We start from the raw sequence: 24,827 nt of genomic DNA on the forward strand, positions 1-24,827 counted from the left end.
GCATGGAAATGACATGCCACAAATGAGATGGAACATCTGTGAAAAAAAAAGAGAAGGTAATAGCCAGGAGACTCATAACCAAAGGCTGAACCTCGGGTTTATTTTTGCTTATTCCTCTTCCATCATGCCCGCCGCCTTCTAAGCAACTAAAAACTCCTGTCCATTCTGTCTACAGATGTCTCTGGAAGAAACTCTCTGCATCCTGGTTCCACTGGCCCCTCCATAATGACTTCCTGAGCAGACAGCGCTAGGGCCGCAGCACTGGCCCTGGGCCTCTCTGGCTCAGATCTACACTTTGCCATCTCCCTTCCCCTACTCTGTATTGCAGGGGGCTGCATTTCCTAGGCGGGGTTCAGACAATGGGAAGTGCTAGAGGAAAGAGTTTGGAGATTTGGATGGAGGGAGAAGCTTGAATATATCTCCCTGTCCCTCCCTGCCTTAAGTAATGTCACCTGTATGCCTCCAGCATGGCTCCGTGGCTCCAGTGCAATTCCTGCTTCTGCCAGTGGCCTTTGCACCTGGGTTCCTACACAACCTTTTCCCTTTGTCCCTCCAGCCTAGGGGTGGAGGCAGCTTCCTGGGCTGCCTCAATATACCCACTCTGGCTCCTCAGTTCTTCCATCACCTATATAACCTATGCATTTTCTCCACTAAATTCCCTTGCTGCAAAGATTTAAAGAGTCTTCTGTTTTCTTGGTTGAACATTGACTAATACAGTCCACTAAAATTGTTAATAGACTGCATATCTCACTGAAGGAACCCCTAGTCCATCCTAAATATTGAAACAGGATTAATTTTCCTAGAGTATATCTGAATATGCCCTTCCCTTTTCTAGCAAATTAAACTACTTCCCAGTGCCCATCCAGTGCATTCTCAAACTTTAGGTGTTCAAGGGCTACTTTCATGGTTTTTGACAAATTTGTCTACCAACTGTACTATTATTTACTTTTGCTTTAACAATTTTCTTTAATAAAGTTTTTCTTTAATTTGACACACTTTTAAATATATAGCGGCATTCTAAGTAAAAATTTCCATGATCAAGGTTTTGATATGCTAAATACAGATCTTTCTAATACATGTTAACATAAATATATAACTTTTAAAAATTGGTGAGTGTATCATCTGAAATATCTACTGTCTCACTAGTAGTCCATGCACCAATTTTGGGGGAACCTTGGTCTACTGGATTAAGGGCACACTTGTGTCTGCTCCCTAACACCTCCATGGTGGTGTAGCCACAAAAAAGGTATTTGGCCTCATCTCAGCTCTTCACCTCATAGACTCTAAGAATGAACCACAGAAGTGGTTTAAAGTGTGGACTTTTGAGTGACAACTGTTTGAACTCAACTCATGCCTCAGCCACTTACTAGGTGGGTGTCCTTGGACAATTTACTCAAACTTTGTGCCTCACTTTGCTCATCCACACAATGGCATCAATAATATCTATCCCTGTGATAACTCCCTGAAGTGATACCCTTAACACCTTGTGTACAGTGCTTGATATGCAGTAAGCAATCCATAAATGTTAGCTACAATCCTTTTCCCACTCTGACCTTTGCTCCAATCACACTGGACCGCTCGTTTATTGGGATAAATTTTGCAACCTACCTTTATGCCTCTGCCTTGCACCTGGTTTGCCTTACCTAACTTTCAGAACCCAACCCATGGACCACAGCAAATTGTAAATTCTATCTCTTTAAAAAAACCTCTTCCTCTGACTGTCCTGCCCACCCTTCCCTAACAAATCTCTTTCACTCTGGACCTCATGAAACCTCCGTATCTCTCCTGTTACACACATCACATTCTGTCCTGGGATTTGGAATGTTGGCCTCCCATTCCCTACTGGCTTGTACTATTTTGAGGGAAAGATCCCTGTCTCCATTCTGGCTGAATCCTGCCCAGCCCAAAGCTCCCCCCGTCCGCAGAAGAGATGCACAATACATGCTGTTTCGCTTTATCCCTAGCTCCAGGCAGTGCCTCAGAATACAGGCTGTCCTAAATGCAGGGTCATTAGTGTGCCTTGTAAGTAGCCTGTGTGCCCTGAATACTCATAAAACAGCCCTTTGCCTAATTCACAAGTTAACTGAAATAAATATTTTCCTTCCATTTATAGTCTCTCATACTTTTAAGATGTCAAACTGTCAAGCTTAACTCAGCTCTGAATTCTCTTTGTAAGTCTTATAACAGTTCACAATTGTATAGTGTTTTCCAGCTTATAATGTGCATCCACTCAATCAGTTCATGTGAGCCTCACAGCATTTTTTTTTATGGGAATTCTTCTCATTCTACAGGTGTTCAAAATAAGACAGGACAAATGCCTTGTATAAGAACACATGGTTCAGCACATTGAGACCCTGGATGGGGCCATGAATGGTGATAGGTTGAGATCTGATTCTCTGATCTTGGTAAGGAGCTGTTGCCATGGTGACACCATATTGGCGAGTCACACAGCCAGGCAGGTGTCTAAGAGGTGATTTCCTCAGAAACAACGTCACTTTCTTAAGTAATCTAAAAGAGCTGCATCTCCCACTTGACTTTTCCCCTTGTATCACCAAACTGAAAGATCCTATCTTTAGATAATAAAGTCATGTAAAGAAACGCCATAGCAGCCAACGACAGGCACCTAGGACCACCTGAGCACCTCGTCAGATCAAAGAGCTCTGAATCTATGACTCTTTTGCTCTTTGTACAGTTTTTGCCCTTGTGCACTCTAAGCTTGCTGAGGCTAGGGATGTAGGCAACTTCTTTCTAAAATGTGTAAGGCAGATAAATTTCATTACACAACCGTATGAGGTGACTGTTGGATAGCTGCCTGGAAATCCGCGGGAGGCTGTATCTGAGCAAGCAGGAAAGAGTACTAGGACTGTGTATGTGCCATCGACGGTGGTTTTCAGACCTTTATCAATAGTGTCTCTGTAATATCTTAAAAAAATTACCTAATCAATGAAGCTGAATCCTTTTGACAGGGATAGTCTCAGATTAGAAGCAATCTAGGAAACAGAACACCTTTACTTCAAGCCACCTGGGACCATGCTTCTAACCTAATGCAATTGAGTATTTCTTGGGATGAGGGAGAGAGTAATATGAATCAGAAACCCTAAATATAATGTAGTTGAAAGGTTCCTGCATTCTAGCCTGCCACTATAACTACTTTTCCAGGCTTCTGCATCTTCGTCCATAAAATAAAGGGATTGTAAAGGTGGTCACCAATATCTCTCCATCTGGGCCAGTCTATGATTTGAAACATTTCCAAAGTAATAGACAAGTGAAGAAATTGAACTTTGGTTTGTTTTTGAATGAAACAAAGGATACCAAGAACTAGTTAATTCTATGCCAGAGAATGCAATGGTTTTCAGCTTGTTCAACAGTGGAAGGACATTGGTATATATCTCTGTGCTCCAAGAGATAAACATTCACAAATGACTTTATGGAGAGGTCATGATGCTTGGCTCTCCCAGCCTAAGGGACACTGCTCCAAACTGCTCTTCTCTTGCTAAGATTACCAAAAAACTTCGTGTGGCTAAATCCGGTGGTTTCGCAGTCTTCATCTTACGTCTTAGCTGCATTCAACACCGTTGGACATTCTCACCTGAAACATTTTTGGTGTCCATTTTTTGGCTTCTAAGGCATCCCTCTGTCTTGACTTGCCTTCTACCTACCTGGTCACCTCTTCTCAGTCTTCCTGGTTGGCACCTTCTTTTCATCTCCACTCTAAAGCTTGGAATACCCCCAAGGCATGGTCCTCCGCCTTCTTCCTCTTCTTTATCTAGACTATCTCCCCAGCTGGTCATCCAGTCCTGAGCATTAAATATTATTGAGTTGTCAGAAAAGTCATGACACATTTTTGTAACAAAAATATAGAAAACTTTTTTGACAACCCAATAGCTGCATGCTGATAATCCCCAAATTTACATCTCACCCCAGACCTCTGCTCTGAACTCCAGACACCCATATCAAATTATCTACTGAATATGTGCATTTAAAGCTCTATCAAGGGCTTCACATGTAACATGTCAAATCAGAACTCGGAGTGTCCCCTGTCCCCATCATGGCCTTCCCTCAACTGTTCCTCTCCCATTCTTCTCCATCTCTCTAAATGACACCACTATCCATCCAGTTACTCAAGCCAATTAGCTAGACATCATTCTTGATTCTCACACATCCATTGCATTAATGAATCCTGTTGGCTTACCTCCAAAATATATCTCAAATCCATTCTTCAACTCCACAGCCTCTCCCAGAATCAAACCCACATTATTTCATGCCTACATTACTGCAAAGGCTGGTTTCCTAACTTACATTCTCACTCACACTTCTATTTTCATTTTTAAAAATGAAGTATTTATTAGTATGTCTTTGGGAATAAACTTTCATACCTCAGGCCTGAAAAAAAATTCCACATAGAAATCATTTTCAAATTTATTCTCCACAAAGCAGCAGGGTGATCCTTTGGAAATAGAATCCATACTTATATCCCTTCCATGGCTGCCCATTTCAACTAGATTAAAATCCAAATTCCTCTCCATGGCCTGAACATCTCCCTAACATTTGGCCCTTCCTACCTCTCAACACCTCTCCCTAGCTCACTAAGCTCTGAGCACACTGGCGTTCCTGCTGTTCCTCCATCACATGCGGTTCACCCTACCTCAGGGCCTTTGCACTGCAGCCTATGTACCTGGTACACGCCTTACCTCCCTCCCTGGTGAATGGCTGCTCTTCCTCCTCACTGTGTTCTCAGTTCAACATCATCTCTCCAGAAAATCCTCTCTGAACCATTAACTGCAGCAAGCAGTCCCATCCCTCCTCCTTTCCCATCACCCTCTTTCACTTTATTCATAATGTACCTGCATTGACTGTACTTCTTTGTTTACGTGCCCATAGCCAAACTTCCCCACCAGTTGTAAGCTCCACACGGGCAGGGCTATGCCTGGCTTCTGGGTTTCCAGGCTAAAGCACTAGTCCTTCTCCACCTTCTTCGACTTTTTTAAAGTCGAAGTGAACTTTAAAAAACAAAAGTCACATCAGATTTTTGCTCAAAACTTCCAGAGGCTTCCTACCTCCCTCAGAAAAAAGTCTGAAGTCCTTTCCACGGCCTGCACTCGGTGACCCGATCTGGCCGCCATGCTCCTATGTAATCTCATCTCCTCTCAGTAGCCCCCTGTCCCACTCAGCTGCAGCCACACTGACTTCCCTGCCATCACCCAAGCACACCACATGCCACATGCATTCCCACCCTCACTCCATCCTCTGGTCACACATTTCTTCTGCAATGTTCTTTTCCTCCCCACCAGAGACAAAACAGCTCCTCTTCCCCTATTTCATTTCTCTCCATGAATCTTATACCACTGGTCCCATCATACAGTTATTTGTTGCATCATTTATCTTAAGCTCCTCCAACAGGACACAGCCTCCATGTGAGATGGACTATTATTTTGTTCACTGTTGAATACCCAGCACCTGCCATCTGTAGGTCCTCAGCAGATATTTGTTGAATGAATGAAATCTTCTGGTCTTGCTGAAAATTGCTAAGTCCTTCTAGATTGTGGCTATCTAGGTGGATTATACCAAAGCAGTAGACAGCTTTATTCTGATGGAAACAGCTCCTTCTTTCCCACAGTCTAGGCCAAGAGCAACACTCCCTGTGTTCCAGGGCAGACGGCTGCACCTGCAGGAAAGAAAACAGACTCCTTGCTCATACCCTCATCGCCACAGCACTGAGGTGCCTCTTCGCCTGAAATTTCAATTTGTAGTCTGGCGATTTGTAGACTTGAAATTTGTTTTCACCATTCTAATTCTATTGGCTTTGGAGACACATGTCTTTGGAGAGAGACTGAGGTTGCCCTGGACACGGTGATTTGTTCTATAATTGGGCCTGTTTGCTGAGGGGAGAAGCTGCCCAAGATATCTGAGACCCCGGATTTCTGTCCCACTAACGTGAGACAGTGCCACGGTATTCTACTTACAGATTAGATCCTTCATTTAGCAAAGTCTTCAACGTTCCAAATACAAACAATGCAAACAGCAAGGAAGACTAGGCTTAACTTAAAAGAAACAAATTAGACCCGCCAATCTTTTTGTTTGGTATAAACCTTTTTGTTGGCTATAAAACATAATGGTGACTTCAGATATAAATTTAACATGCTCAAAGTTAAACTATTGTTTCTCCCACAGTCTCCTACACTCCAATTAATACATTCACAAATATTTACTGAGCTTCTTATTATCTACCTAGCCCTGGTGGGGGTGGGAGTGGGGGACAGTGGGGAGATACTGATGTATATAAATATCTACATGCATATTTAATACTTCACAGTTCTGTCCTTCAAAAACACATACTCTGATTTCTTGAAATATCAAGACTAAAGACAGGAGAAAAATAACAAAATGAAAGAGCAATTCCAGGAACTTCAGACTCTTAGACAACCAAAGGGCAGGTTTTAATTTAGAGTTGAACTTCTGCTAAGAAAACTCCCCCTGTTGGGTAGACTGCTGCTAAGCCTGGTAGGGAAGCTAGACTCTGGTGGGTTCCCCAGGCTTGGGTGGGCGTGACCAGTACAGCTGAATCAACATCTTTATGAAAAGACTGACAGCCAGAAAGGCCAAGGGCTTTAGTCCATCTAATTCATCAGTGAGTTCTGAATGGTACCATTTCACTGGATCATTAATAGCACATGTAGCTCACGTGAGCCAAACACCAACTCTACAGCCATTCATTCAACATGTTTTATGTGCACTTATAGGGCTAGCAATGGGCCAGGAAGGCCCAATGCAGGGTCAGAGCCTTCCTTTACTTAAAATTTTGGTATTTTTCCATATGTCATCTTGGAATTTTTGCACTGATTTTGCATTTTTAAATAGTGTGTTAAAATAGTATGTATCTTGATTACTGAGTTTTATTGGTGCTCCCTTCACTTTCCCCCCTTAGGTTAGTGCCTTACTTGTCTCACTCTAGTTCTGCCCCAGGATTATTATGTGCAGGGCATTTCACCAAGGCATATAAGGTATTAAGAGAAGGAAGAGATATAGATGCTGACGGCTAGGATCATCGCATAATAGGAAGGAAAAAATATGTTCTTAAACAAGGCCAATAAAATGAAAGAGTGGTGTTTTAAGAGAAGTTCAACAATAATGACAGTGCTTTGGGAGTGATGAGGCAGGATAGATACCACAACAAGAACAAGCTCTCACGTCCCAGCTCAGCCGTGTGACATCAGGCAGGCCGCTTAACCACTAGGGATTTCCATTTCCTCATTTGTGAACCCGAGGGAATGTCACCCACTTCAAAGGGTGGCTGTGAGATGAAACAGGGTAAAGTATGTAAAGCATGCAGGGGTCCATGGTCCCTGGCAGTGACCATGTGGTTCTACCTACATGGACCTGGGGAACATAAATCTAAAATCTCACTTATGATACTGGTTATCATGCCTCTCCACAGAGAGAATGGTGTAGAAATGCAACATGTTGTTATTAACCTCTGACATCTATTATTTGTCAATTTCTTTTCAACCTGCCTCAAGGGCTCCATGCTGAGTTCTGTGTCATTGGGATCTTAAAGATATGTGATAAGGGAGAATGTTTTCCACATCATCTGGAGTCTGATTACTGTGATAAATTTCAGGAAACCAGTCTGGCTTATCTTAGGTGAACACAAGAAAATTAAGACAATTGTTGAATAATCCACACACCACCGGGACTGGCAGGAACTAACCAGGTTTCTGAAAAATTACTCTCAGACCACAGATTTCACACACACACACACACACACACACACACACACACACACACACGCATTCTCATTCATGTTTAGGCAGTGTCTTAGAATTCAGTTTCTCAATGTTATATATCTTTTCTTTGTGGCAGGAATTCCTTTCTACATTTGTCAAAAGAAGGAAATACTATCCTGCTTCTGGATAATAAGCCTGTGTTCCCTGGGTGGAACTCTCACTCCACCCAGCAGATGAAGGGAGAGCTGGTTGCACCGTAACCGCAGGACCAAAGCATAACTGAAAAATTCACCTTCTGTACTTGAAGCTTCTGCCCAGACACATCCTTGGGGAACACACATCACTTACACAGAACATCTCTGTGGTGCTCAGGCTCAACTGGTATTTCTTTTCAGTGAACAAATCCTGACAATATGTTGGCCTTCATACAGTTCGAAGGCAGCATCACCACAGTGACTAAGATTCAGTCATCAAGTCTCCAAACATTTACCAAGTATCTTTCAGGTGGCAGACACTGTGCTGGGCATGGGAGAATCCAGTGGCACGAGTGAGGCAGGCTTTTGCCTTCACTAAGCTTGCAGTTCAACAGAGTTGACAGACAATAAACACAATTAAATAACAAGAAAAAACATCAGAGAGCTAATGTGTTCTAAAGAGAATTAAAATCAGGCGATGTTGTAACGACCATGACAGATGTTAAATTGGAGGGAGGGTGCTCAGGGAAGGAGGTACCATTTCTGCTGAGGCTGGAATGATGAAAAAGAGGCCGCTCCATGAATGACCTATGGGAGGAGGGTTCCAGGCATAGCAAACGCACTACACACATCTTCATCTATTTCCGTTATCAGTGAATCGAGCAGGTACTGCGCTCCAGTAAATGGATCTTGAGAATCGGGTATTGGGTGTGGTAGCACAAGCTTCACAGGGACATAACCTTTGACCTTAGCATCTCTTCTCGCTAATAGAGCCATGAGCCACCACACTGTCTCTGAAAAAAGGATGAAGAAATCTATTCTTCAAGGACTGAGTCCCGAAAGAACTGAACGTAGTGGTGGAAGCTTTCTCTCCATTTCTACTTTATCGAAGCTGGCTTAGGAAGTGAGACATGATGTTGCTTTTGTGACGATGGCACTAGGTTCCCTGAATGAAAAAAGAACTAGAAAGAAAAAGGCTTGGAAGAGCAACTCATAAAGGACTGAGAGCCAGTGGGAGAAGGAAGGAGGGTGAGGGACCATGCAAGCTGAGCTTAACAGGAGTGGAGGGAGAAAGATGACTGAGGCCCTTACTAAATGTCTGCCCTGCTATGAGGAGGCCAGGGGCTGGGGACACAAAGGAATCCCTGGCCTCACTGGAGTTTGGGAGATGTTCATGATGGATGACAGCAAAGGTGAACAGCTCCTGCAAAGGCAAAGAGTAGAGGCTGGTTTGGGAGAAAAGGTCATAAAAATAGTCAACACCCGAGAGGTTGGAATCCTACTCACTCCTAGAGGACACCCAAGGGCGAGGCAGTGGGACAGGCACTGGATTAGACCTGATCTAATCCCTGCTCTGGCTGTGTGACTTGGAGCAGGTTGAATCACCTCGCTGGGTAAGCAGTTACTGCATCTTTAAAAATGGAGATAGCCACACAGATCATAGAAGTCTAGACAGATACAAAATCACTGATCAACTTTCTCAGGCTATGCTTTCACGGCTGACTATTCATGATTTTATTTTTATTTAGTCAGAATTCAAGACTGAGAAGCATAATTTTCTTTAGCGAAGCTAGAAAGTAGGTTTTATCAATGGGTCAGTTATTACCCAAATCGGTGACAAGTTGTGGGGTCTAGAAATCGGTAACAGTGACTGACCGCTGCTTTCTCCAACCTACAAGAAATTACTTGTAGCTTTTGCATCCTCTCTAAGCCTGGGAAATAGCAGTTTTTCTGCACAGATGACTATGTCATGTCGAAGTCCTAAGGTGCAACTGTCCTTAGTGTTAGCGACTGAGGCTACAAACTCAAATGAGACAGGCCTTTCTGCGTATCATGTGCATGGGAGTGGCCTGAGATAAAGTGACAAATCCCAGGTTTAATTATGTACTTTTCCTGCATGCATCCAGCACACCTGTGAAAAGAGATAGCCTGCCTCTTCCAGACCACACTCCTTGCTTTTCCACCTCCAGCCGTGGCTTCTGCTGCTCCTGACATTTCATATGACCTAAGAGCCATATCCTCTCGGTCACATCTCAGCCCATATGTCAAAGTCCACCAACAGGCTTCCGCTTACCCACTCAGCCCCATCCTTGCCAGCTCTCATTAACCTCTGAACTTCCAGGAGTGTTTACATTTTCCTTCCCATGGTACTCATCTCAATGATTGTTCAGACAGTTACTGTTGATGTATCTGACTTCTTCTACTAGACTGGCAGTTCCTTGAGGGCAAGTGCCTTTATGAGTCACTGCTGTTACCTTCCTTGCCCAGCATAGGCAGACACTGCTAAGTGAATAGAATTAAGGTAAAGATACTCACTCTGAATAATAGGCCAGGCTCTTATTCCATGGTGGCTTAAAACACGTGTTCACACCCTATGAATAGGCTTTGGAAAAGTTATAAGAAACTCTCTAAACCACATTGTCTTTGCCCATATTGAGTATCTTTCTCAATGGGTCATTGTAAGAATGCAATGAGAGATGCATATTCATACCCCATGGGTCAAAAGACATTAGGCATTGTAGAATGGAAAGACAGAAAGGCTGAGCTCACCAACTTTATTCCAAGGGTGAAGGGCTTTCATTGTCCTCTGGCTTGTATGGCGTTTCCTGCTTATGTCCTTACCAACTGGAGTTCCCAATGTCTTTTTGCATAACCTAAGCAAGGAAATATCACTATCTATCTATCTTTATTTTTGCATGAGGAGACTTGACTCATTTTCAAAACAAGACCATCAAGATTATCAAGGGACACAAGTTGTACTGGAATTTGTCCAGAGAATGCAGGGTAGCCATGGGGATGTTGTGAGTGTGAGACTCTCATAGAAGTTCCCAAAGTAATCTCATTTAAACTTGGAAACAAGCAGGAATTCTGCTGACTTAAGGCCTTGTGCCATTTCCAAAGGAAAACACTGATTTAAAATTTCCTCAAATCAGAATGTATTTGGTGGTATGGCTCCTGTGTATGGAAGAATCTAGAAGAAATAATGTCCTTATGTGGTTCTCTTAGACATTTACTTCAGAACTTAAGTAGAAAAGATTTTCACCTCAACGTGCAGGGAAAAAAAAGAATATTACAATTACTATCTCCTTCATGGAACACAGACTGGAGACAGAAAACCTGTTAAAAAATACAGCCCTGCCATCTAAGATCCACGTGACCTGCAAGTTATACAACCTCTGGATGCCTCACTTTCCTTAACTCCAAAATGAGGATGAAAAGAGGACTCAACTTACTAAGCTGTTGGGAGGACTGAATTAGTTAACGCTGAACACACAGAACAGTATACAGTTGAGAGAAATCACTCCATAAGAGTTAGCTATTATTATAATTACTCTGATTATTTCTATCACAAAGATCCTTTGAGACACCATGTTAAGGGAGAGTAGGGAGAGAGAGATAAAATAGCAGAGTGGTTACTTTCTTAGTGTTTGGAGACAAACGTAGGTTAAAATCCAGGCTCCATCAATTTACTTGCTCCATGATTTGGGGAATGTTAAAAAAAAAATCTCTAAACCCCAGTTTCTTCATCTGTAATAAGTATCTTCCTCATTGGGTCATTGTAAGAATTAAATGAGATTATACAGGCAAGGCATCTAGCACAGTGCTTCGCAGATAATTGCTCAGTAAATGTTACATAAAATAATTATTCATTTTTCCACTAGGTTTGCTGGCTCAGTGCCAACATTATCACCCAGTGCTCAGTAAATGCTTGCAAATGCCACTTTGGTCTTTTGAGTTTGTTTTAGCAACTCTGAAATGAGATCTAAGCACAAGCATACAAAGTGATCATTGATGTGTCCATCCTTGTAATATTTAAATAAAATATGCCAGGCATTATCCTCAACTCCCAGCTGAAGGTGCCTTGATGGCAGGTCATTCCGTAATGCACCTGGTGGCTGGTGATTGAGGCTAAAAGGAGACTGAAACTTTGAATCCCCGTGTTTTTTTTTTGTCAACTGTTTCCAAGGAAAAGTTCTTAAATCATGTGCGCCTCAAACGCAGCATCTTTTGTGCGTGACCATGATTCATTGCACATTTGACTGGAACGATAGTAAATATTATCTAGTTTTCCAAGACCCATTACATTTTCTAAGAATTCTTAGACTACTAGGCTAATATTATGCTCAGCAAGTGATAGCTCATAAATGTCTCCAAACTTATTTTATGACAGGAATATAGTCATAAAATTATGAATGACTTCCTGATAACAAAAATGAGAAATGAATGGAGTCAATTAAAAATATAAACCATTTTACACTCTTTTCATCGTCTAGCAATTTTTGTGGTGGGTAGCTGAGTTGTGGAGAGGTAAGACGCTTGAGGGATATTCCGAGGGACAAAGCAACATTCTTGGCAACTAAGCTTTCCACTTTCAGCTGTTACCCAAATAGGCTGCCCTCACCCTCTCTCGAAAGTTGCTAAATAGAGTACCTGACAGACTAGACGGCCACTTGGATCAAACTTGAACATGACATCATTGGTAATTATTGATATAGTCTTTAAATGGGGGATTGGTCTAGACACCTGGGGTTTATTCTCTACAGTTAATAGAATTTCCTTTTGAATTCAACACTCTTTAAAGCATATGTGTATGGAACGGAAATAAGTCCTGATCCACAAGCCCAAGATTAAAAATGAATCATGCCTATGCCAATAATCTGCATCTCTAGATGTGTTATCTCTGACATCACTTCTCTTTCATTATACAATATTCAGTAGAGAACCATGTGTAGGTAGTTTGTTAAGTATTTATGTTGATGACAAAGATGAAAATCTGCAGGGCTAATCGATAACCTAGGATATATTTATTATATATTAGTTTTTTTTGTTATTCTTAAGTATTAAATATGAGTTCAAAAAGGTCTGATCTTCATTGCTGATTCTTTAAAAAAAAAAACAACCAACGACAAAAAGATACCAATGTTCACCTCACATTTTCCTCATCAGAATTCATGGAAAAGGAAAAAAAGCTTTCATAAGCAATGACGTGATTTCACAGGCTTATTCCGGAGGGTTCCCATAAAGCTTATATTTTTAAATTGGCTAATGTAGGGTCAAACAGACCTTAAAAAGAAAGTTCTCCAACAGTCTATTATCCATTTTTAATAAATCACAAAAATAGAAGAAATCTGCAGAAGCTTAAAAAAGAAAACCTCTTCAGTTATAGTTTCAGACTAGATGGGCTTAGTCATGAAATACTGGTAAGCAGAGAAAGGCAGCTTCTGAGTGAGGTTAAAGCATATTAAAGTCATCTTTATTATAAGCATGGCCCCAAAGAACACTTCAGCTCTCCTTGGCAGTGAAGCAAAAGTTTTTCAAATAAGGAATGGAAATTTCTCTCGGCATCGATCTCAGTTATACATCTCTTTGCTGTATAGTAACATTGCCATGCTGTTAAGAGGAATAGGATGAATAAGCACCAAAATGCTTGCCTAGTAGGGCAACCAGCCTGCAAAAACACATTTAACTGTATACATTTTTAATCCTTTCACAGTAGGAATGGATGAAGTTGAAGTTTAGGAGTATTCCTTGGGACTGCCCAAGTGTCTTAGGTCAGGCTGTAAATTTTCCCTGAAGTTCTCTGCCAAAATTATGCGGAGGACTAAGAAGAGAATCCTTCCAATTGTTCCAAGAATAAACTTTAATCTGCTATATATATAAAAAAAAGGTAAAATTACATTTCCCTATCTGTGCTTGAGGCCTGTTTGATTCCAAAGGCTCAGCATCACATGGCAAGCACACTTATTGTAGCTGAGACCTAGGCTTCAGGGAAGAAGTTGGGATGTTGGGACAGCAAATATTTTGCAGAGGTTTTACACTAACTCTAGAGAAACATAAATCTTGCATGTCTGTCTTCCTTGGTGTTGACCTCTGGAAGAACAAAGGCGTCATCCTGCTAACTGATGGGAGGGAACCTAGGGCCAAGTGAGGTTCAAGTCTTTGGAGCCAGACGGGCTTGGGTCCATACACTGACTCTCTGTGTTGCCTTGGGCATGTTATCTTCGTCTCTCTGTGTCTCATCTGTAACAAGCTGAGAATAACCACCCCCAGCATTGTTGTGAAGGTTAGAGATGATGATAATAAGTGGACTTGGCAGGTACCATGAAATGCTACCTGTGGACCCCAGATCCTGGCTGCATAGGGAATCTATTGTATAACTATTTCATTAGGTTTTACTTCACACTTCTCATTGTGAACAACTAAACAGAAACAGGATATGCTGCGCCATTCATTTCCCGACACGCAAGATATTCTCCTGTAGCTTATAAAGGTTTGTTTTTGCTTTTTAATAAGTAAATTCCAGGGTGCATCGTGATTACCACAGATTCAGCCCAATCTCCCACATCCTCTGCAAGTATAGCAGAAATAAAATTTCACTCATTTCGAGGATGACACTTTAAGTGTTATTGAGCCATTCCAGGGAGGACTCTTAGGTTATGTGTGCCGAGGAAATTTGCATGTTCTTGAGGTTTCTGAACTGTCAAAGTGGAAACTGGGTCTAATTCAGAGCATGCGAGGAAGCCTCCCTCTCTCCTGAACCTTCTATCTTTACTGGTCCTTTCCCCTCACTTCATAAACAAGCTCGTCTCCCCTTCTTAAAAAAACAAAAAACAAACAAAAATAAAAACAAAAAACAAAGCAAAACAAAATATAAACAAAAACCTTTCATCTCAAGTTTCTCTGTAGGCATGGTGGAACCTCTCTCTAAGAGAGCATCCAAACTTCTTTGCTGAGAATTCTCTGCTGTCTACATTTCCTCTTCATGCTCCCACCGGGGCATCCTGGTTCTGCCCTTGTCATTCCCCTGAACCTGCAGTCAGTCAAGCATCTCATTATCGTTTCCAACAGACAAGTTGTGCTGTGTGTGCCTGTCTCTCTGCTGCAGTGGATCCTGTTGATCACATCCTGCTTTTGAAACTCCTAACATCCGGGCCTGCAGCCTTACAATTTCCTAATTCTCCTCATACAAGTCTGGTTCCTTCTGTGTCTCTCATTCCACAGTTCCCTTCCTATGCCTAATCCTGAAATGTGAGTTTAAGGCTCTGCCCTTGGCCTCCTGCTGCTATTGCTTTATGTATTCTTCTTGGGTGATCTTATCTCTGCTCAATATTTCAACCACTATCTTTTTCTTTTTTTTAAGCTGAGCCATCCTGCCACCTGTTGGCAGCTTAGCGACAGCTCAGCTTGGGCCGGGGATTGAACCGGCGATGCTGTTGCTCAGTGCTCGCACTCTTGAGCAAGCTCTTAACCAACTGAGCCACTCAGCCGGCCCCTTCAACCACTATCTTTATGTTGAAGATTCCCACAGCCCTAGTCCTGTGTAGACTGTATTTGACCTTCATATTCTTACATACTTACAGGAGGTATCCATTCCTGATGGACACTCCCAACTGGATGTTTCCCAGACAACTTGGAACTGAATATATCTTCTACCCTAACAGGATGCTCCTCTCGAGATTCTCTTAACTGCTGATACCACCAAACAGCTGCCCAAACTAGAAATCTGGGAGTCATTTTCCACTCACTGACTCATCACTCCCACACAATTAATCATCAAATCCTGCCAATTTAGTCCCCTCTCTGGTGTTTTATTGACTTCCTTCCTTTTACTCCCCACTACCTCTGTCCTATTTCAAGCGCTCATCATCTCTCAGCCAGACCACCAGATAGCTCCCTAACTACCTCCCCAGTGCCAATCTTATACCCCTCAAATCGACCCTCCTCATAGCTGCTGAACTGGATAGCAGGCTGCATCACTACTTATTGTCTGCAGGATAATGACAGGCAGGTCCAGCTGTGCAGTGACAAATGTCCAGTAACAAAGTCATACAAATGGTTCCTCCAGAAGGATTTTGCCTACACTTTGTATCTCTTTATTATTGACCAATATATAGCTCTCTACACTTCCTGCTGATTCTAAGAGCTAACTAATGCCCTTCCAATAAATACCTTTCTGCTTAAACAGCCAACTGATGCTCTTTGTAATGAAGATCTTTGGTCATAATTACCAATTTCTGTTTCCTCTTATGGGTCTATGGCTGCCACCAAAGGTAGGGACCATGACCATGTATGTACTCCCTGTTCTCTATGTACTCCAACTACTAATATAGTGCCTGGTGGATAGTAAGCACTCAAATGCTTGTGGATAGAATAAATATTCTTAGAAGCTTCTTCTGTAAACATATGATTCATTTAGGATACGATGCAATTATGGAATGGTGCCACTTGTTTTGTTTTATCATCTTATTCTTAGCCTCAGAATCCCCAAAAACACAAATAACTTTCTCATAAAGTAGAGAAAGCAAATATTCTGGCAGAGCTCACTGAATCACAAACCTAATACTTTGGTTTCTTTATTAGTCACATCAGTATGCAAGAGATTCTTCTAGGAGCAGACACACATCTCTACCTGCTTTTACCCATCAGGGTGGGTACTACTGATGTCTCATACTTGAGTTCCTTAAAAACAACAGCTCTCAAAAGCTAGTTCAAAGTCTGATAATCTTCTGCCAAAAATACTTTTCAGACCAAGCAGCGTCACTGTCGAGGTTGCATTGTGATTGTTTGTGATGGCAGAGGATCAAAGGACTTAGGCAGTCCTGATGGCTAGCTCATCCAAGGGCTATTTGTCCACTGGTATGTCAGGGATGAGACAGACCACATATTGGTGAGGCAAGCTGAAATACCACTTCACCATTATATTTGAAAGTTACAATGGAAGCCTCCAAAATTTTTGAAGTCCTATGGTAGGAAGGATTATTAAACACAACCTTTTTTACTACAGGGAAAAATCTCAAGGCTTTTTTGTTTTTTTTCTATCTATCTCAACATGAGCTTTAGAGATTGTTTAAATTTGAAGTGTTTGTTGATACAAGATACTGTTTGTTGGGTATGGTGGAGAGGCTATGATCCCTGTTCTCAAAGGTGCAGCAACATTCTGATGACATGAAAGGGTGAGGACTCCAATAAGGAGATGCTAATAAGTGTTACAAGGTGGAAAGTGACAAGGAGATTTACAAGGTGGAAAGTGAAGAGAGATATGGGAAGGGAGAGAATTAAGGGAAGGATGGGAGAGGCTCATTTACCTGAGAAACTCAGGGAATGTTCCAAGAAAGAGCTGGAACTTAAAGCATGAATAAGATTTAAATAGGCCAACATGGGGCAGGGGAATAAAACATCACAATAATACAACTGTCAAGAACAGTGCAACTAGAGCAAGAAGCAAGAAAAGGCATGTTGAGTGAACAGCACATTAGGAATTAAAGGGAGGGCAGAGTAGAAATATAATTTGGGGCCAGTCATGAAGGGTCTTGAGTGCCAAGCTAGCAGTCTCCAAGAACCTAGGTCTGAATACATGAATACATGTATATGAATGAGTTGATAAGACAAGCATAAGAAAAATTGAATGACAGTGATGGGAGAATGAGCAGATATGAAAATCAGGGTTGACCAGCCAAGATGCCCAAGACATGTTCAACTACCTTCAGGCCCTATTTACTGATATATCCATCACCTCTATTAACATACATGGGTTTCACTCAAATTCTTAAAAGTCAAATATTGTTCAGTAAGAGAAGTAGGACGACTGCCGGGGTGACCTACCAGAGGTTCTGCTATTGTAAGAACCAAGATTTCTTATGAATTATGACATCCCAAGATGCAAGTCACATAACATGGTAATTAACTGTACCCTAAGAGACGGAAGATGGCAATGGAGGCAGGAAGTCCTATGACAAGAAATCACTTTTTCCTCCCAACACATTGTGACCACAGCTGACTTCTGCAATTATAAGAAGGGAAACATCCTAAAAATCCCCAGGCACCTTGTTGAGAACCAAGCCAGGAGCTGGGTAGCAGCTTCCCACTGAGCAACTCTAATCTGAGTTGGGACGAACCCAGGCTGGGTGCTGGCATTCATAGGGAGGAGTCTGGCCAGACAGGGCCCATGTCCAGAGAAGTTAGTCAAGACGGGAGGAGCAGACAGATATTACCCAGGCTGGTTAAATCCCACTGGAGGGGTCAAGCAAGAGATCTTAAGGAGGCCAAGGGTGAGGGACCTGCCCAAGAGTTTAGTAGATGAGAGACGAGTTTGGCTAAGTGTCTCATAGAAGGCACCAGCACCACAAATCATGGAGCCTTACTGATGCTGAGGCACCAGATCTGTGAGACGGAAAAATAAGGAAGAGGAGGCTAGAGTGGGCGAGTAATGGGACAGAGCACAAAGCATTCCTGACACAAACCAAGAATGTATAGAGAAAAAGTCTAAGTCACTGGGAGAGACTATAAGCCAAACGTGAACTTGGTCTTATTATTTACCTCCATACCTCGTTCAGGCATGCAAAAGTTAGATGGCTCGAGAGGCTCATGGATGCTTAAAATAGAAGCAAATGATAAGACAAAGGAAGTTCTTCCTTTGGTTGAAATGAGGAGCAAATGGCAAAGCTATAATCAAAAGAAAATTAGACTCTTCTTAGCTCCCCAGAAGCTGTATTGGAAAGCTGTTTGATGTAGAAGAAATCATGATTGATAAAATATAAATCTAGTAATAGTGAGAGTAAGAATAACAGGCTATATGTATAAAGTGCTCACTATGTGTTACATGTATTAATATATTCAATCTTCACGATGACCTTATGGGTAGAAAGGTACTTTTATTATCTCCATTTTACTGCTGAGACACGGAGAGGATAAATAACTCGCCCAACGCCACACAGCTTGAAAGGGTAGAGCCTGGATTCTAGTCCAAGCTGTCCAACTCCACAGTTCGAACTAACCACTAGGTATAAGTTGTTTCTCATGATAAGGAATTACCTTTGAAGGTACAGAATGAACCAGGAGCCAAAATGAAAATGCATATGGACTTTTTAATCATCCAATAGTTCATCTATTTATTCAGCAAATTCATTCATTCAGCAAATCTTTATTGAACATCTACTATGTGCTAGGCCCTTCTCTATATGCTGAAGATTACAGGCAGGTGGAATCCCTACACATCTGAAAAAGTGAATAAATGCCCTGAATGACTGAAAGTGTTGTGCTTTGTGGGTTTGGTGGGCCCAAAACACTGCACCTTTGGGACCCATATTCTTCCACATGTGTGAACTATAATTACATCTCTGATGAGTTTCCAAAAAGTTATAATTAATGCACCAAAGCTCCAGAATCCAGTGGAGACTGGGATGAGGCAGCAGTGTTGGAGGGAAAAACTAGTGAAGAGCCCAGGAAAGGAGAGGTTGCCACTGCCTGAGTCCGTGACCGTGACTGGTAGCCTGTCTGGGTGCAGTATGCTCCTGCATAGATTGAGGATGTTGCACTGATGACCTCTAAGGCCCAGCTTTAGGGTCTAGGATCCTAGGCAGAACCACTGCCACGCTCAGGCACAGCACACAACAACCACACTCAACGTGACAGCTGTAATAGACAGGGCAGCCTAGAGAACGCCACGTGATACTGCAGAATAACTTACCAAGTCTTGGTATCAACCGTCTTTCCGAAGGAACACCCCGGACCTGTGCTGCTACCCACCCGCTTCACAATGTGGGGTTGTGTTCCTGCTTAGAGGCCAGCAAGCAGAGGCCACGCAGGCCCAGGGGGCAGGAATAGCATTATAAACTCCTGATGTTAGGACGGGACGCTGAGTAGAACCCCCAGGGTCAGGAAAAGAGCTGCAATCCACAGAAATGGGGGACTACTCCTCCTGTCCCTGGAAGGCCCCTTGTGATCTTTGCCAGACTTTGGGCTCTAGCTGGGCCTCAAGAAGTATCAGGCGGGATTTATCACTATTTATAATGACTGGCACATGACCGAGTGCAGAACTGAAACTCAGATGGCCAAGTGGCTGGAAGTGCCCTTACGAGAGAAGGAAAAAGTTTGGGTGAAGAATGAGGGTGTTAGAAAGAGACACACATATGTGCTTAGAATGTGATTTCAGCAAACTTCACCACGGCCCCACCCCGCCGCAGCCCTTGGTTATTGCAAACCGCTGGCCTGATCCTGCCTCAGATACGAGCACTTACTCCCAGGTATAAATACCACCCAAACTCTTCCTGTATTAGGCAATTGCTCAAACCTCGACCCCCATTGCAGTAGAAAAAAATGCCTTCCCTATGAAAGTGCTTTGAATTTCCTTTTTTACCTCGTCTTCACCTGACACGTTCCAGTAGCTCCCTTCCCCTCCTGTGTGTCTTGGTGTTTCAAACTTCCAATTAAGGAGCACTGCCAGGACTTGGATTTTACCCCCACTCCCTTCCTCAGTTGCTCCGATGCAGTTAGGTTAAAGGTGCTAAAGCAAAATGTCCAAAAATTAGAGTGAAGCCAAAATCCACCTGATGACTAATTTGGACTGTGACTTTTCGGATGTGAGGCCAACTTTCTAGTCTCCAAGAATCCTCAGCCAAAGGGCTTCTGCCACCACAGCTGGCACTGGGGAAATGCAACCAACAGTCTGGGTGTCAGCTGAGGACCAGTGTTCAAAGGGGTTTCAGTGTGCTTTGAACTGTGAATAAAGAAGATGTTTATATGGATAAAATAGACCACTTATTTCCTGGATTTAATTCAAAACTAAAATGTAGAAGCGAGTTCAAATTTGAGTCTGATATAATCACACTTGCCTTGACAAGTTAAGGAAAATTAAAAAATTCTACAAAAATAAAGGTAACCATTGGCAATACTAGAAAGTAGAGGAGGCTATATTGCAGGGCCAGGTCACCTGCCCTGTCCCTGGGGTGCCCGCCATTGTGGTACACAAGCTAAGCCTACACACTGCCCTGTCCAAACTCACCCATTCTGTGCCTAGTGGAGACCAAGCATATTTCAAAATGGACATGAACTAGAGGCATTGGGATAGTAATCAGAGATGCTTAGAGATCTAATATTTGAAATAAACCAAAGGGGTGGAACTCAAACACAATTTGGGGGATCTGGGGAGATATTTTAAGACAATTACCTTGAGATTTTAATCTCCTGTGATGAAATTCTAATGACAGATTCGTTTCCCTACTCAATTCCCTTCTCTGGGCTTTAGCCTTGTTCTCTCCACTGTAAATCAACTTACTGACCAAGGACGTATAGAAAGTGCCATTTGTGTTCCAAATCCTGTGAACAAAAGTCTCTGAAACCTACAATTTTCTGTGGTGGATACAACACACAGAGCTAGACAGAACTAGTTTCAAAGGACTTTTGCAGCAAGATGAAGGAAATTTGCCAAGAAGCTTGTGAACAGCTTGCCAAATTTCAGCCCAGGACAATTTTATTATCTTTAACTTACCAACCTATTATAGAAATGGGTTTATAACAGATATTCTTAGTGATGGCTTCTTAGCAGGCAACCACAGCAGTTGGCACACAACTAACACACTGCCCCTCTGGAGTGGACCGTTATGTCCAAGTTCTGGCTTTGAAAACCTCGATGTGTAATGGCTGAAGCCTAGCCTGCCTGCTCTGCCTGGAGTGCTCATACGAGAATGAATTAACTTCCCCGCCAAACCAGGCATCCCAGTCCTGAGCCAGAAAGCCAATGGCTGTTAAAAGTTAGAAAGCAAGCAAAATGCAAAGCAACAGTGCTTTCATTATACTATTAAACCATAATCACCTTTTCCTATGAGCATCTTTCTGTTTTCCCTGAAGGGGCACTGTTTTAACTGCCACTGGTGCAGAGGTGCCAACTCAGCGGAGAGCACTTCCTGTAGGTCTGGGAGGCGGTTGAGTTCGTCAGGCTGTGGCATGCCCACTGACCCAGGCAGCAGCAGGCCGTGAGGGGGCCACCATCCTGAGAGAGGATTGGGGGTGAGGGGCGGGGTGTCAGGGACTAAGGCTCCTGGAGGGTGCAGGCTCAGAGAGTGAGGCGCCTGGATTAAGGGATGATGTCAGTTTCCTTCTCTCAGGGCTAGGACTAGGCTGAGGCAAAAGAGGTGTCTAGAGCACAGGATTTAAGGCTTTCACTGCCAGGGTCATGCATGTGGCTCTTTTACCCTAGTCCCAGCCCTGCTCAGGGTCACCAGCCGAGGGGTGGGTGTATGGGTGTGTGTGTGTGTGTGTGTGTGTACACATTGTAAAGGTCAGTGGCTCTTAAAGCATGGTCCTCAGCTAGACCAGCAGCAGCAGTGGCAGCATTAACTGCGAACTCGTTAGAAATGCAGATTCTCAGGCCCCACCCAGAAGCACTGAATCAGAAACTTGGGGGGGGGTCATCAATCTGTGTTGTAATACATCCACCAGGTAGTTCTGATTTAGCTAAAGTTTGCAAAGCACTGTGCTAGAGAAGAATGATCTCCACGTGGCCTATGTTAGACCACCTCCCAAAATGTGTCACACACAACCAGAACATGGAAAGTGAAGGGGTGGTGAGATGAAAGAGACGGTCTTAATGCCATCATCAGCCAGGTAAGAATCCCTCAGATAATAATTCAGGAATTGCTTTTTCCCAGCTACCCCTAAATAAACTGTAGTAGACAAGCCTTGGCAACTGTTGGCAATAAATAAAGATTACTACTGAGCTAGCTCCGTGCTCTGTTTTCCCCTAACGACACAGCTCAGAGCTGGCCACTCAAACACAGCATGTGACATGGGCCAGCCATCTGAATATTGTCAGACTGAGATGCTCTCCTGTGAAAAACGGAGCTAACATCATCCAACCGTGAGGGGCAGAGAAGCTAATGTATGCAAAGCCCCAAACAGAAGCCTGGGGCAGAGTAAATTGTGCTGACAGTTCCTACATCCTAACCAGAGGTTCTGGGCTCCACCCTTCTCCAAGGAGCCAAGTTGAATGATTGGAGGCCTCAGGACAATTGAGAGGGGAAGGTTAGCTGGTCTACTTTAGGCTGCAGTGTTTTTTTAAAGGAGGCTCTTTCCAAATCCAACTGGTCTGAGGCACCAACCTTCCAAAGAGGGTACACAAGTGAGGGAGAAAGGAAAGGAGGAGAGATACCCAGTGCCTGCTGTTGGGCACTGGAGAACTACAATACTTATTTTTACTAAGTAAATGAAGGGTAAGAAGATATATCTGAAGACCCCACGTTTAAACGTTGTCACTAGAACCCAAACGGTACCTCGTGGTGAGACCACAACCAACACTGGCCAGCTGAGTGACCTCAGGCACACGGGTGATGGACGTGGTTTCCTCTTTTGCCAAATGCTGGGTTATAAATACAACGGGAGTATGAGAATGAAGTCATGCAACAAAACACTGTCAGGCACAACATACATGGGAGATGTTAGCATTGAGATCCCATCACAGAATTACAGAACCATTCCTGCAGGGTGGGTAGAGAGCTTTCCCACCTCACAAAGGTGTCTGCTAGAGAGGATGATGGCCCGCCCAGGGCACACAGATGGTGGGTGACAATCGCTAGCTGTTCCCCCTTTCTCCCTTCCACTCAGGAGTCCTGGGGGGAGGGGCAAAACCTTCTACCCACAGGCCAGGAAAACAAAGGACGCCCCCGCCCCACCCCCATCTCTTCCTGGGCCGTCGGTGCAGCACAGCTGAGGTTTGGAAGGAGGATCCACAACGCACACTTTTCCTCCCCACGGATTTAACTCCAAGATGACATTACCCATGCGGAAAAGCCACCCACGCAGGAGGAAAGTTCATCTCGAACCCCGGTGCACGGAGGCTCCTTACCTTCCTCATTTAAAATCCACGGCAGGAACGCAAATACCGAGTCATAGCCACAGGTGTTCTCTTCAAAGGTGCAGGACCCAGCGGGCAGGTCCAGCGCACCGGCCAGCTGCAGAGCTGCGGGCACAAAGGGAGTTTCAGTTCTGGCTGCAGCCGGGGCGCGTTTGCACCAACTCGGGGCGCCCCTGGGAAACTACCTGGTGAAAGTGGGGGAAAGGCGTGGAGGAGGGGGCAGGAGAGAAATGCACTACTGTCCCTTCCCCTTCCCGCCTCCAGGGTGCTTCCAGGGCACGAACCGGTGCGCACCCCCATCGCCACCCCAGGCTTGGCTTGGGGAGCGAGTTTAGCGGCTGCGAAGAAGGATCCGGAGGCACCCTCGGATGGCCCAACGCAGGACCACCAGCCCCGCCACTGGGATTGCAGGAGAGGGGGAGGGTCACGAGAGCGTTCCCCGGGTGGTTCTCCCTTACCTTGCACTGCCAGGAGGACGCCCCTTAACAGCATGGTCACGCTTCAAGGCGGAGGACCAAAAAGGGGTGCAAGCTGCCAGCCCGCTGGGACGAGCAGCTCCCAGCGGAAAGGAGCGTGGGAGGCGGGGGGGGGCACCCCGGGACCGGGAGGGAGAGGCAAAGCGTGCTCTTGGAGCTGAGCGGAAAGCTGAAGGTGCCTGATTGGAGAGAGCGGCTCGCTCTGCTGCGGCCGCGGGTCTGACCACGTCCCTACTGAGGCCGGTCCGCGCGGCACAGCTGGTCCTGGGCGAGGATGGGGCCGGGCGGGGAGGAGACAACGGCACCCTTCTGAAAAGCCAGCCAGGACTGGCTGCGAGAGGAGAGGTCGGGATGCAGTGCCTCTGCTCAGGGTTTTAAAGCTTGGGACCAGACCCCTTGAAGACAGTTGGAGGGGGCAGGCCTTCCAGGAGCCCCTCCACTGGGTTGGGACAGGAGGCCCTCTGCCCCGCCCATCCGCGGTGGGAACCAGCTTATTTCTGGGGACAGCCTCCCCGCATCTGGCATGCCAGTCCTGCAAGGCTGGCCCTAATTTTAACTTCTCCCCAGAGGGGATAAGGGTAGAATTCTCCTAGGAAAACCTAGAGGAAATTTTGGAAACTGTAGGGTGCAATAAGATTTATATCACGGGAGTTTCAGCGTTTATGGCCCAGTAACGCTAACCATGGTTTACCAGCCCCCTCCCCCGCCCCTCTTTTAGCAGTGGAATGTCTGGCATGCCTGGTGCTCCCTCTGTCCGGTGAAATGGGGGCATTCCTCCTCTCCAGAGAGCCATGATAAATTTATA

At 44.1% G+C, this 24,827-nt stretch overlaps 1 protein-coding gene across 2 annotated transcripts in view; it reads right to left on the reverse strand.

Moving 5' to 3' along the window:
* The window catches only part of MAMDC2 (MAM domain containing 2), a 155,842-nt gene extending 131,446 nt beyond the window's left edge, over window positions 1–24,396 (reverse strand). The window contains exons 1-2 of one of the 2 annotated variants that reach the window (XM_019661122.1): window positions 24,005–24,396; window positions 23,538–23,651 (exon numbers count right to left, since the gene is read on the reverse strand). In XM_019661122.1, coding sequence (XP_019516667.1) covers window positions 23,538–23,651; window positions 24,005–24,038 — 148 coding nt within the window. In that variant the 5' untranslated portion in view covers window positions 24,039–24,396. Of the gene's footprint in view, window positions 1–5,457; window positions 5,666–23,537; window positions 23,652–24,004 lie in introns of those variants that run through there. The other variant, XM_019661121.1, reaches the window with a different exon arrangement.
* Window positions 24,397–24,827: the final 431 nt, after the last annotated feature.

The sequence above is a fragment of the Hipposideros armiger genome, unplaced genomic scaffold (genome assembly GCF_001890085.2).
Source record: "Hipposideros armiger isolate ML-2016 unplaced genomic scaffold, ASM189008v1 scaffold_335, whole genome shotgun sequence".
Lineage (NCBI taxonomy): Eukaryota > Metazoa > Chordata > Mammalia > Chiroptera > Hipposideridae > Hipposideros > Hipposideros armiger.